Source organism: Panthera pardus, unplaced genomic scaffold (genome assembly GCF_024362965.1).
Source record: "Panthera pardus isolate Hobbes unplaced genomic scaffold, ASM2436296v1 HiC_scaffold_12, whole genome shotgun sequence".
Taxonomy (NCBI): domain Eukaryota; kingdom Metazoa; phylum Chordata; class Mammalia; order Carnivora; family Felidae; genus Panthera; species Panthera pardus.
In genome coordinates this window covers 8,043,370-8,055,470 of record NW_026526677.1, presented here as the reverse complement: position 1 = coordinate 8,055,470, position 12,101 = coordinate 8,043,370, and the positions used below count along the sequence as shown (strand labels likewise).

The 12,101-nt window shown below is 62.0% G+C and overlaps 1 protein-coding gene across 3 annotated transcripts; it reads left to right on the top strand.

Annotated features, from left to right (window-relative positions):
• The first annotated feature begins 83 nt into the window (after positions 1 to 83).
• On the top strand, positions 84 to 11,092 carry RPS6KA4 (ribosomal protein S6 kinase A4). 3 transcript variants are annotated; one of them, XM_053899540.1, is made up of 17 exons: positions 84 to 233; positions 352 to 423; positions 1,145 to 1,363; positions 1,470 to 1,585; positions 2,130 to 2,237; positions 2,465 to 2,545; positions 2,632 to 2,735; positions 2,828 to 2,978; positions 5,674 to 5,838; positions 7,479 to 7,607; positions 7,787 to 7,920; positions 8,031 to 8,124; positions 8,585 to 8,758; positions 8,840 to 9,034; positions 9,390 to 9,549; positions 9,774 to 9,937; positions 10,192 to 11,092. In XM_053899540.1, the coding sequence occupies exons 1-17, from the start codon at positions 179 to 181 to the stop codon at positions 10,384 to 10,386; spliced, it is 2,316 nt and encodes a 771-aa protein (XP_053755515.1). In that variant the 5' UTR covers positions 84 to 178; the 3' UTR covers positions 10,387 to 11,092. The 3 variants fall into 3 exon arrangements, with proteins under 3 accessions (XP_053755515.1, XP_053755516.1, XP_053755517.1); XM_053899542.1 differs by having other exon boundaries at positions 142 to 233; positions 352 to 377; XM_053899541.1 differs by lacking the exon at positions 352 to 423.
• Positions 11,093 to 12,101: the final 1,009 nt, after the last annotated feature.

The window sequence follows — 12,101 nt, the reverse complement described above, 5'->3', positions numbered from 1 at the left end:
GCGCTGTCACGTTCCAGCCGCCTGACTCAGGCCGCGCGGGGCGGGGAGCGGGAGGCGGCGCCGGCGCCCGCCTCGGCCCCGGAGGCGGCACCAGGAAGCGCCCGCCCCGGCCGGAGCCGCCATGTAACCGGCGCCGCCCGGAGCAGAGCCGCGCGCGGGCCCCGGCCACCCGCACGCCATGGGGGACGAGGACGAGGACGAGGGCTGCGCCGTGGAGCTGCGGATCACCGAAGGTGGGGCAGGGGTGGCCGCGGAGGGGCCGGTGGTGCGGGGCCCCGGGGGAGGGCCGCCGGGGCTGCGCCGGGGAGGGGTCATGCACCGGCCGCGCTCATTCGCCTGCTGCGCCCGCAGCCAACCTGACCGGGCACGAGGAGAAGGTGAGCGTCGAGAACTTCGAGCTGCTCAAGGTGCTGGGCACGGGAGGTGAGGACCCCCCACGGGGCAGGTGTCCCGGGCCTGGCGCCCTGAGCCTCGCGCGCGCGCGCACCCGCCCGGGCCTGGGCCCGGGCCAGGCCTCCGGCAGTGCCCCCCACCCTTTCCCGGCACAGCCCGCCTTGCCTGCCCCGCCCCGCCCTGCCAGGGTTTGCATGCCCACTCCCAGGGACGTGCCTGCTCCTGGGGCGCTCCACATCGACACTGCCCCTCCCTGCAAGGTCCTCCCGGGGTTCGCCGGCACCCTCCAGGACTTGCAGCCCTCCCAAGTGATTTGCACACCTCCTCCCCGCCCCAGGCGATGTGGCAGCCCGGTCTCCTGCTTTGCTCACTCCCAGCTTTGCACGCGCCCCGGCCTGGGTTTGCACATCCCCTCCCCTGTCCACTCTGCCTTGCACCCCCTGGCGTCTCTGTCTGATCTACGGGTTTGCACATGTCCTGCCCCCACTTTGCCCCGCAGGCCTCCTGGAGCTGCCTGCCTTCCGGCCTGGTTTGCACCTCTCCCTGGTTTTGTGGAGCACCCTCCCAGGCCGCGTACACCCTTTCCTCAGAAGGCTCTGTCAGCTTTTTGCACGCTGGCCTCTCACTCCGGCTCCTTCCCCCAGTTTGCACACCCTCCTGGGTTGGCGTCACCCCCCCCCCCCCCGCCCCCACCAGTCCGCACCACCCTTCTGCTCACGGTCTACCCTCCGCTCGCTCACTGCTCCCACAGCCTACGGGAAGGTGTTCCTGGTGCGCAAAGCCGTCGGGCACGACGCAGGCAAGCTGTATGCTATGAAGGTGCTGCGCAAGGCGGCGCTGGTGCAGCGCGCCAAGACCCAGGAGCACACGCGCACCGAGCGCTCGGTGCTGGAACTGGTGCGCCAGGCGCCCTTCCTGGTTACGCTGCACTACGCCTTCCAGACGGACGCCAAGCTGCACCTCATCCTGGGTAAGGGCGGGCACCCGCCCGCCTTGGCGGCCACCACCGAGGCGGGTTGGGCCGCGCGATCAGGGTTGCTTCCCGACGTCCATTCCACACCCCCCCTTCCCCCCAGACTACGTGAACGGAGGCGAGATGTTCACCCACCTGTACCAGCGCCAGCACTTTAAAGAGGCCGAGGTGCGCGTGTACGGGGGCGAGATCGTGCTGGCCCTAGAGCACCTGCACAAGGTGGGTGAGGGCCCGGCCGCCCGGCTGCTGCCGCACGTGGCACCCCCGTGGCAGGCTTGAATCGCTGTGTCTGGGGCTTCCTGGGGGGGGGGACTGGAGCGCCTGTCGCACAGGCCTCCTGGAAGGAAGGCCGTAGCGCTGCCTGGGGAGGGGGTCCCTTCCTCCGGCACCTCCTGGAAGGGGCTTTCCTCTGACGGGGAACTCGGGGCCACCTCCCGGGGCCACGCTTGCAGAACTTCCTCAAATGGGGACCTCAGGCCTTGGCTCCCAAGGCCTTCTTCTCGTAGGCTTTCCTCCCTCTGGGACCTGTTTCCGTGGGGCATCCCTGCGCCGTCCCCGTTCCTTGCTTTTGCGTCTTAAGTGGCCTTTCCCATCCCACGGCCCGGTCCCTGGGCTCACTCCTGCACCGGACATCCCTTCTCTAGGGGGTTGCCCTGATCCCCGAGCTGGGTCTTGGTGCTCGGCCCCGGACACGAGCCGTAGAAGCGGGGGGGTGGGGGGCGCGTCGGGGAGGAAGCCTCAGTGTGCCTCTTGTTCCCACCAGCTGGGTATCATCTACCGAGACCTGAAGCTGGAGAACGTGCTGCTTGACTCCGAGGGCCACATCGTCCTCACAGACTTTGGGCTCAGCAAGGAGTTCCTGACGGAGGAGGTGAGCGCAGGGCCGCGTCTCTGCCTACCGCACCCCCGCTCGAGCCTTCTCCTTCCTGTCTCCTCCTGCTCCGCACCCGGCTCTGCGTTTCTCGCGGCGCAGAGGCGAACAGATCCAGGTCCTGCCTTCAGGAGGCTCCCTCTGTTCCGACCCTCACAAGTCCAGCGAGTCCTACTCTGAGCCTTGGGGACTGCTGGGTGTCCAAACGGGTCCTCTTGCCCTCCCAGAAAGAACGAACCTTCTCCTTCTGTGGCACCATCGAGTACATGGCCCCCGAAATTATCCGCAGCAAGTCGGGGCACGGCAAGGTGGGTTGGCAGGGGAGCGGGTGGGGAGCGGGGGGCGGGGCGAGGCGGGGGTGGCCCTGACCCCGGCTCTGCCCTGGCCCTGGCAGGCTGTGGACTGGTGGAGCCTGGGTATCCTGCTCTTCGAGCTGCTGACGGGGGCCTCGCCCTTCACCCTGGAGGGTGAGAGGAACACGCAGGCGGAGGTGTCCCGGTGAGCGGGGCTGGGCGAGGAGGGTGGCTGAGGGGCCTGGGCAGGGTTGGGGAGGGGGCTCGCTGCCCCTGACGCCCCCCCAATCCTCCCAGACGGATCCTGAAGTGCTCCCCTCCCTTCCCCCCCCGGATCGGGCCCGTGGCACAGGACCTGCTGCAGCGGCTACTTTGCAAAGACCCCAAGAAGCGGCTGGGCGCGGGGCCCCAGGGGGCGCAGGAAGTCAAGAACCACCCCTTCTTCCAGGTGAGGCTCCTGACCCTCCCGCACACCTCCCTGCACACCCCAAGACCAGGCTGCTGCCCTGTGTTGGGGGATGGTCGGAGACTAGCTGATTTCACTTGATTTAGAAAAACCTCCGGGGGCCCCTGGGTGGCTCCGTGGGTTGAGCGTCTGACTTGATTTTGGCCTTGGTCGTGACCCCAGGGTCGTGGGATGGAGCCCCACGTCGGGCTCGGTGCTGAGCGTGGAGCCTGCTTAAGATCGTCTCTCTCTCTCTCTTTCTCTCTCTGCCCCTCTCCCCCACTCGCATGCTCTCTCTCTCTCTAAAAAAAAGAAGAAAAACCTCCAGAAAAAGAAAGTGGGTTTGTCGTCTCCATCTCTAGTGAAACGTGGAGGATGGGTCGGGTTCCTGGGGGAAGGAATGTTGGGCTCATTGACGGGCAGGGCTGGCAGGGGCTTGAGCATGGATTCGTCATCAGCCAGGTTCAGAGAAGGGAGGTGACCCGCTCCAGACCGCGCGGGAAATGGGGTCGCGCTGGGAACAGGTCGCGGGTCTCCTGTCGGCCCGAAGCAGAACTAAGAGTCACTCTTTGGGCTCTTAGCATCCTCCCAGGCATTCTGTTCTTTGCTCCTGTACAATCTGTGTGCCTGTAATTCAGAGGGACGGTCGGTCAGTCGCTTGGGTTTTGTTCACTCGGTAAGAGCACACACAGGTTAGAGTGCAGTGCAGAGTGAACCGTGTTTCCTTGTGAGACCTTGCTGGCTCGGGCGCCGTGCGTGGCCGGCATCGTTGCCCAGCAGGACCCCGAAGCGGCGATCACCGGCCGTGTGTTGGCTCTTTGCGTTATGTCATGGGACCTTCAGAACCATTCTGATCATCCCCATCTTCACAGATGAGGAAACCGAGGCTCAGAGAGGTTAAGTAATTTGCCCGAGATCACCCAGCCGGGGGGTGATGGAGCTCAGATCCAAACCCAGGTCTGGGTGATTGGAAGCCCATGCTCTTAACTGCTGTGTTCTGTTTACGGGCGGGGAATCAGATTAGCTACTTGTCTGACATTGCAACAGAAGTACCCATTTATGGGCACTTACCGTGGGCCAGGCACTCAGTTATCCTTGCTGTGAGTGCGATCCTCTTAAATCTTCTCACCAATTACCTGCCTGGAAGGTTCCTTGGAGACGCTTTCTTAGACAGGAATCCAAGTCTCCGTGGTGAAGATGTCCCTTCGCGGGGGAAGTGGCTGACGAGCGTCAGTTTCCTTAAGTGAATTCCTCAAGCCTGCCCTGAGTACGTGCCCCGGGTGCTGGGAGTGGGTTGACCAGTAATCATACTGGAGAGGCGCTAAGGTCTTCGAGGCCTGGGGCTCAGAAGGGGTGGTGGTCCCCCTAGACCCCCTTCTCTCAAGACAGCCTCTTTGGTGGGGCGCCTGGGTGGCTCGGTCGGTTGGGCGTCTTGACTTTGGCTCAGATCATGATCTCACGGTTCACGGGTTCGAGCCCCGTGTCGGGCTGTGTGGTGACAGCCCAGAGCCTGGAGCCTGCTTCCGATGCTGTGTCTCCCTCTCTCTCTGCCGGTCCCCCACTCGTGCTCTGTCTCTCAAAAATGAATAAACATTAAAAAAAAAAAAAAAAGATTCTTTGATGAGAGCAATGCTGAGATCCTGGTGCCAGCCCCGGGGCCTTCAAGCCCAAATCAGGCCTCTTGGCTGTGAGTGACAAAAAAGTCGAACCCAAAATGGGGATATCCCTGGAGTAGAGTTTGGCTGCTAACAACGAAGATTGGAGTGAACAATCTAGATGAGATAGACGTTAATTAATTAATTAATTTATAAAGGTTGGCTTTACCACAGGGCTGCTGTGGTGTTTTGTGAATACAAGCTCCTTTCCTTTTGTAATGCTCCTTCATTCTTAGCCTCCATCCCCAGGGCTGCCTCGTGGGCCAAAATGGCTGCCAGAGCTCTTGCCATCTAGCCTGTTATCTAGGCAGGAATCAGGAGGACAAAGGAGGAGAAGGGCAAAATGGCACGTGCCAACTAGTCACCCTCCTCTTGAGGTTCTTTCTCTGGATTCCTACCTCGCAATTACTGCTTACAAGTTGTGGGTCACCCCCGAGTGCCCCAAGGTTTTCTGCAATACGTTAGTTGTGCCCATTGCTTCCTGGAGTAAAGTTGGGGCTGTGGTACTAAGGAAGACCGGGACGATGGATGGTTGGGCAGGCAATGAGCGGGCTCTGCCACCCTAGCTTAAACATAAAAAGGTATGTTTTAGCTCCTGTAAGTGAAAAGTCCCAAGGAAAAGTGGTCTGACTTCAGGCAAGGCTGCATCCAGGTGCTGGATTTGTGTCATTAAGAATTTCTTTCTTTGTGTCTTGGCTTTTCTGTTCATCATTAGACCCTGAAGGGGTCCCCCGGCAGTTCCAGGCCCACACGCTCCCCATTCAAGCCCAGTTGGAGAAAGAGATTTGTTTTACATGTCAATGCCATTGAAAGTCCCAGAACTGACTCAGTGTGGTGGAGGGGCGATTCTGTGAGGGAAATCGGGATTCTGTTATCAGAGGGAGAGAAACACAAGCCGGGGAGGCAGGAAGAACAACTTTCCACCCAAATGCCAGATAGACCCTTGTCTCACTGAGGAGCTGCCCAGGGAAGGTGGCCTGGAGGGGACAGGGGTTTTCACTTCCTACCCTTGACCCCCCCGATCTCTTACTCCTTTTCTCCAGGGTCTGGATTGGGCTGCTTTGGCTGCCAGGAAAATCCCAGCCCCATTCCGGCCCCAGATCCGCTCGGAGCTGGATGTGGGCAACTTTGCAGAGGAATTTACGCGGCTGGAGCCTGTTTACTCACCCCCTGGCAGCCCCCCGCCTGGGGATCCTCGAATCTTCCAGGTAAGAGCTCACAGAACCCCGGGTGCCATGGAGACAGGACCTTGCTGCCAGCCTTGGCCCTGGCTGACTCATGGCCCTGCATAGGCCCTGTGTTCTGATCAGGACTCAGCGTCTCCCCCAGACCCTCTCCACTGGTGGGGCACCCGGGGTCGTCAGTCCTACAGACTGCCGTGGCGGGACACGTCTTTGAATCTCGTGGTGTATCTTGAAATTTCATGTTAACTTCCCTTCTACGCCACACATCTCTTTACTGTTCTCTAAAAGCATCGTTTTACCTATTCGGTTGCTTAAGTGGACGACTAGAAAGAGATTCCATGTTTATACTGTGGCTTTGCGTGTTCCTTTGGCAAACGGTATCACATTTGTGGAAGCACAGGCCCCCTCCACTCAAGTTTAGAAGCTGAGGCCTGTTGGACAAGTTCAGACTTCCTTGCTCGGCATTCCAGGCCCCGTATGATGTCATTCTTGCTCAGCGCTCTGGCCTCAGTGCTCACTGTGGTCCCACTCGGTGCTCCAGCACCTACGACGAACACACCTCTGTGCCTTTGCACACGCAGTTCCCTCCACCTGGAGTACCTTCCCCACCGTTGCCCACCTGGCAGGCTCCTAGTCGTCTTCCAAGCCTCCCACTCCTGTTTCAAGCCGTGCTGCTCCTGTGTGAATTCTTCCCCACTCCCCTAGTCCTGGGCTGCCCTTTCCTTGTGCATCGGTTCTCTGTAGCTGGCACCTCCTCTGAGCAGTGCGTCAGGTTGTATCCTAACTGCCTTCCTGAGACGGCTTCCCCTGGCCCGGAAACTCCCAGAAGGCAGGGACTGACTGTGTTTAATTTCTGTGTCCCTTTGCCCAGTGTGGGGGCCTGGCCTGTAGGACACGGTCCGTAACTATGAAGGAAGAATAGGCCAATGTGAACCGTAGGTGGATCAGTCCCCTCTGTGAGCCCTGTCCCAAGTGATGGCTTTGCTAGAACCATCCATCCGTTGTCTCACGGTTCTCATGAGACAGTTCTTTCTGGTGAATCAGCGGTTACTTTCATTCATCCATTTCACGATTCAAAAATATGTATCGAGTGCCTACAATGTGCCAGGCGCTGATCCGGGCACCCGGGGACTGATCAATGAACCAAACAGAAAAGCCTAGAGCCTGCATTCTTGTGCACAGTGGGGCTGTGTGTTTAGCAGAAAACAATACATCATCAAAATGACCCTTAAGAAACCCTTGAATTGCCTCTTTGTATTTCCTCAGTGGCCCCTCCCCTTGCAGGCGGGGGGGGGGGGGGGGGCAATGTTTGGTTTGAGATGAAGGAATAATGACTTTTTTGTATTCGGTGGGTAGGTTTGAATTCTCATAAGCTAAGTGTGTGTGATGCCAGGCCATGCCCCTTTTATGCATTGGGTCCGTCGTTGTCTGGGTCACTACATTGTGCCAGATGATGGCCTTGGAAGGGCGGAGTCTCAGATTCCTGCGGGATGCGGACCCACGTGATCATAGAACAAGCTGGAATAACATGTCAACACATCCTATGTGCACCAGGGATGCCTCTGCCTGCCCTGCCCCTCACCCAGGCTGGGTCTTCCTAGGACTCCATTTGTGCCTCCAGCCCCTATACCCACCAGCCTCTGACACAAACCCCACCCCTGCAGGGATACTCCTTCGTGGCGCCCTCCATCCTGTTTGACCATAACAACGCGGTGATGACAGATGTGCTGGAAGCATCTGGCGCTGGAGACCGGCCCGGCCGGGCAGCGGTGGCCAGGAGCGCCATGATGCAGGTGGGTTGGGCCGGGGGTGGGGGGGGGGATGTTGATTCTGGGGAGTCTGGGCTCAGGGACTCCAGACCTCGCTTCACCAGGTGTGCCCACGGTGAGGTTTGGAGCCTCTCCGAGGTGGCATGTGAACGTGGCCGCAAGGCTCCCGGGTGCGACCTCTGACGCGCCTCCTTCGCCGCCAGGACTCGCCCTTCTTCCAGCAGTACGAGCTGGACCTGCGGGAGCCCGCACTGGGCCAAGGCAGCTTCTCCGTGTGTCGCCGCTGCCGCCAGCGCCAGAGCGGCCAGGAGTTCGCGGTCAAGATCCTCAGCCGCAGGTGGGCGGGCCTGGGGTGGGCGGGCCTGGGGTGGGCGGGGCCTGCAAAGCCGGGGCCGGGAGGGCGGGGCCGGAGGTCGGCCGAACTGACCCCGCCTGCCTCGCCCCCAGGCTGGAGGCGAACACGCAGCGAGAAGTGGCGGCCCTGCGGCTTTGCCAGTCGCACCCCAATGTGGTGAAATTGCATGATGTGCATCACGACCAGGTGACGCTTTCTTGGGCTGGGGCGCAACGCAGGGACTCAGGAGACTGCCCTTGGAGGGCGGGAGACGGGGTGGGGGGGTGGCGGGCGGGGAGGGCAGGAGGAGGAGCCTGAGGCCTGGGTGCGGGGGCCTTGAGGGGTACGGCAGGCCAGGGAGGTGGTATCGGAGGGTAGTAGGGCCGGAGGATCGGAGGGTCGGAAGGCGGAGCTGAGGATGGCCAAGGGAACTGAATTTGAGGCCGACGTGGAGGGGGCTAGGATTTAAGGTGGCAAAGGGGCGGAGGCCCGGGAGGCTGACTTGGGGCCTACGGGTTGTTTTGGGGGTGATGGTAGTTCCTCGCTCGAATAGGGGCGGGGCCTGAGGCTAGGGGCGGGGCCCGGCCAGTGGGTGGGGCCTGGCCGGAGACCGAAGGTTCCCAGCGGGACCCGGATGGTGACCTAGGCCCGCCGCTCCGCCCCGCAGCTGCACACGTACCTGGTTCTGGAGCTGCTGCGGGGCGGGGAGCTGCTGGAGCACATTCGCAAGAAGAGGCACTTCAGCGAGTCCGAAGCGAGCCAGATCCTGCGCAGCCTCGTGTCGGCCGTGAGCTTCATGCACGAGGAGGCCGGCGTGGTGCACCGCGACCTCAAGCCGGAGGTGGGCGCGGGGCTGGGGGAGCCGGGGAGGGCCGAGGCGCCGAGGGCTAGTCCCTAACGGGCCGCCCCGCCGCCCTCACAGAACATCCTGTACGCCGACGACACGCCCGGAGCCCCGGTGAAGATCATCGACTTTGGGTTCGCGCGGCTGCGTCCGCAGAGCCCCGCGGGGCCCATGCAGACGCCCTGCTTCACGCTGCAGTACGCAGCCCCCGAGCTGTTGGCGCAGCAGGGTTACGATGAGTCCTGCGACCTCTGGAGCCTCGGCGTCATTCTGGTATGAGACGGCGTCCCCAGGAGGGTTCAGGGTGCCCCGAGCCTGGGGTCCGAGGGCTTCTCGAGGCGGGCGAACAGGGACGCCCCCGAGGCGGAGGACAGGGGTCGTCATGGTGGGGGTGGCAGCGTTTGCTCGGAGGCTGGGTTTAGAGGGCCTCCTCATACAGAGGCAGGGTTGCTCCGGTGCTGAGGTCAGGGCATCCCAAGGATTAGGGGTTGGAGGTCAGGGTTCATCCTCAGGCGTTACCCTCATGGAGAGGGTGAATGGTTCTGTGGGTGGGTGGGCTGAGTCGGCCTCCTGGCCTGTCTCGGCCCTGCAGCCCGGACCCGTCTCACTTTTCCCTCCACCTCCCCAGTACATGATGCTGTCGGGGCAGGTCCCCTTCCAGGGGGCTTCAGGCCAGGGCGGGCAGAGCCAGGCGGCAGAGATCATGTGCAAGATCCGCGAGGGGCGCTTCTCCCTTGACGGGGAGGCCTGGCAGGGCGTGTCTGAAGAAGCTAAGGAGCTGGTCCGAGGTGCGGAGCCGGTGGGGGTGGGGGCAGGGTCACAGATCATGGCTGGGGAGGCGGCGGCCGTGGGGTCTCGATGGGTTAAGTGTTTGGTCTGGGGAACTGGGCCGGGAGGAGAGTGGGGCTCTTGGGAGGTCTCTGGGGCGCAGCCTCCACACACACACACACACACACACACACACACACACACACACACACTCAGCCCCTCCTCAACACTGCCCTGCCTCCAGGGCTCCTGACGGTGGACCCCGCCAAGCGGTTGAAGCTCGAGGGGCTGCGGGGTAGCACGTGGCTGCAGGACGGCAGCGCGCGCTCCTCGCCCCCGCTCCGGACGCCCGACGTGCTGGAATCCTCGGGTCCGGCTGTGCGCTCCGGGCTCAACGCCACCTTCATGGTGAGGGGCGGGGCCTGTGGGCGGTGGGCGGGCGGGGCCTGGAGAGGCGGGGCCTCCGAGCCCGGAGAGGTGAGGCGCACCGAGTACTGACCTCCCTCCCCGGGTGGTCGGCGCCTTGACCTTTGGGAGAGGCTGCGGGCCGGCCACCTGATGGCCTTGATCCGGTGGGATGGGATGGGAGGGAGGGGCTGGGTTGGGGGCCGAGGGGCCCGGCAGGTGGTGGGGGATGGGGGACTCACCCACCTTTCTGCCAGGCCTTCAACCGGGGCAAACGCGAGGGCTTCTTCCTGAAGAGCGTGGAGAACGCGCCCCTGGCCAAGCGGCGGAAACAGAAGCTGCGGAGCGCCGCCACCTCCCGCCGCGTCTCCCCCGCGCCCGCCGCCCCGGGCAGGGCCCCCGCCGCCAAAGGAGCCCCCAGACGAGCCAACGGCCCCCTGCCCCCCTCCTAGCCCCACCCCCCACCCCGTAACCTCCCTTCCCCCACAGGGGCTGTGACCTGGGAGCCTCCGGTATCGGCTCCGCCCCATCCCCAGGGATTGCCTTTCCCTCCCCTTCCCCCCCCCCACCCCACTCCCAGACAGAGCAGAAGTATTTTTATAAGCAGAGAATTTTTTATGTCTTACCAGATAGAGTTCGAGATGCAGGGAGGGAGGGGCCTCTGCCAAGACAGCGCCTCATCTGGCTGAAGTCACTTCTCCCCCAGGGGGCTGTTCCTGCAGGGAAGGGCTCCTCCCGCATTTCTACGCACTGAGTTGCCTGCCGCAGGGAGAAACTGGGACCTCTCCCCTGCCCTCCCCTGAGGCCCTGCTCTTGGGAGGGGGCGCCCCTCTCGCTGTCACTTTATGGACTGTCTGTGCAATCATGTCCACCAAAGACCTGTGTTGGGGAGGGGGGTTCAAGGAGAGGTCCTGGGGGACCCCTGAAGCATTTCTGCCTCACTTTATGTCACCCGCTTCTCCCCTATTGGGGCTAAGTTAGGAGGTAGGCAACCCCTAGAAGGGGAGGCCCCTTCTCACCCCCCCCCACCCCCCTTGGCACAGCTGCCCTTGGCTGGGGGCAGGGCCTTGAGGGTCTGGGCTGGGCATCTGCAGTCACTGCCTCAGCCCATCCAGGCTGTGCCTTTGACTTTAAAATAAAAGTCCATCCAGTGCTGTGTGGGAGGTCTGTGTGTGCGTGGAGGGTGTGTGGGGCAAACATTTCCAGCCAGTGGGGCCTGGGGCCCCAGAGAGGAGGTACAGGGCAGACCCTTTGTCCATACCCTCTGTCCTTGACTTTTTTTTTTTTTTAACATTTATTTTTGAGACAGAGAGAGACAGCATGAATGGGGGAGGGTCAGAGAGAGGGAGACACAGAATCTGAAACAGGCTCCAGGCTCTGAGCTGTCAGCACAGAGCCCGACGCGGGGCTCGAACTCACGGACCGCGAGATCATGACCTGAGCCGAAGTCGGCCGCTTAACCGACTGAGCCACCCAGGCGCCCCTGTCCTTGACTTTTGAACCCAGCAGCAGGAGGGCCAAACAATCCTCTTGGCTGCATATTTGGACAGCTCTGCCATGGATCACTTAGGATTCTCTTGGGTGCAGTAGTAGAAAATCCAACTTGAACTTCAGAGTGGGATTTTTTTAGGCCCTTGTAACCACACGGTGCAGCGGCAGCTTCGGGCAAGGTCTGATCTGGACACAAACTCATGGCCAGGACCCAGTTTCCCAGACTCAGTTTTTTTATTCCGATTTCTTGGTGTTGCAGCCTGGAGCGTTTTCCTTTTGGCCCCAGGATGGGTGCCGGGTGCTCCAGGGGCAACAGACTGAAATGTGATAGAGTGTTTTAGCTTTCCCTGTGGAAATCCCAAGAAGAACTCCGATCGGATCCACTTAGGTCACGTGTCCGCCGTGGACCAGTCACTGTGGCCAGGGATACAGGGTGCTGCTTGCCTTAGATCTGGATCTTGGACTCCCCTCTGGCAGCTCATTGGGTGGAGAGCCAGAGAAGGGGTGGGTCCTTAGAGGTCCCACCGGAGCTTGGTGCCTGTCAGAGAGGGCGTCCTCGAGGCCATCAGTGTGGCACCTCCCTCTGGCAGAGCGGGAGACCCCCCCCCCCCAGCTGTGTGATCCCTGCTAGGTGGTTGTGGCCGTAGGGCAGTCGTGGCCCCAGCATCTTTGTGGG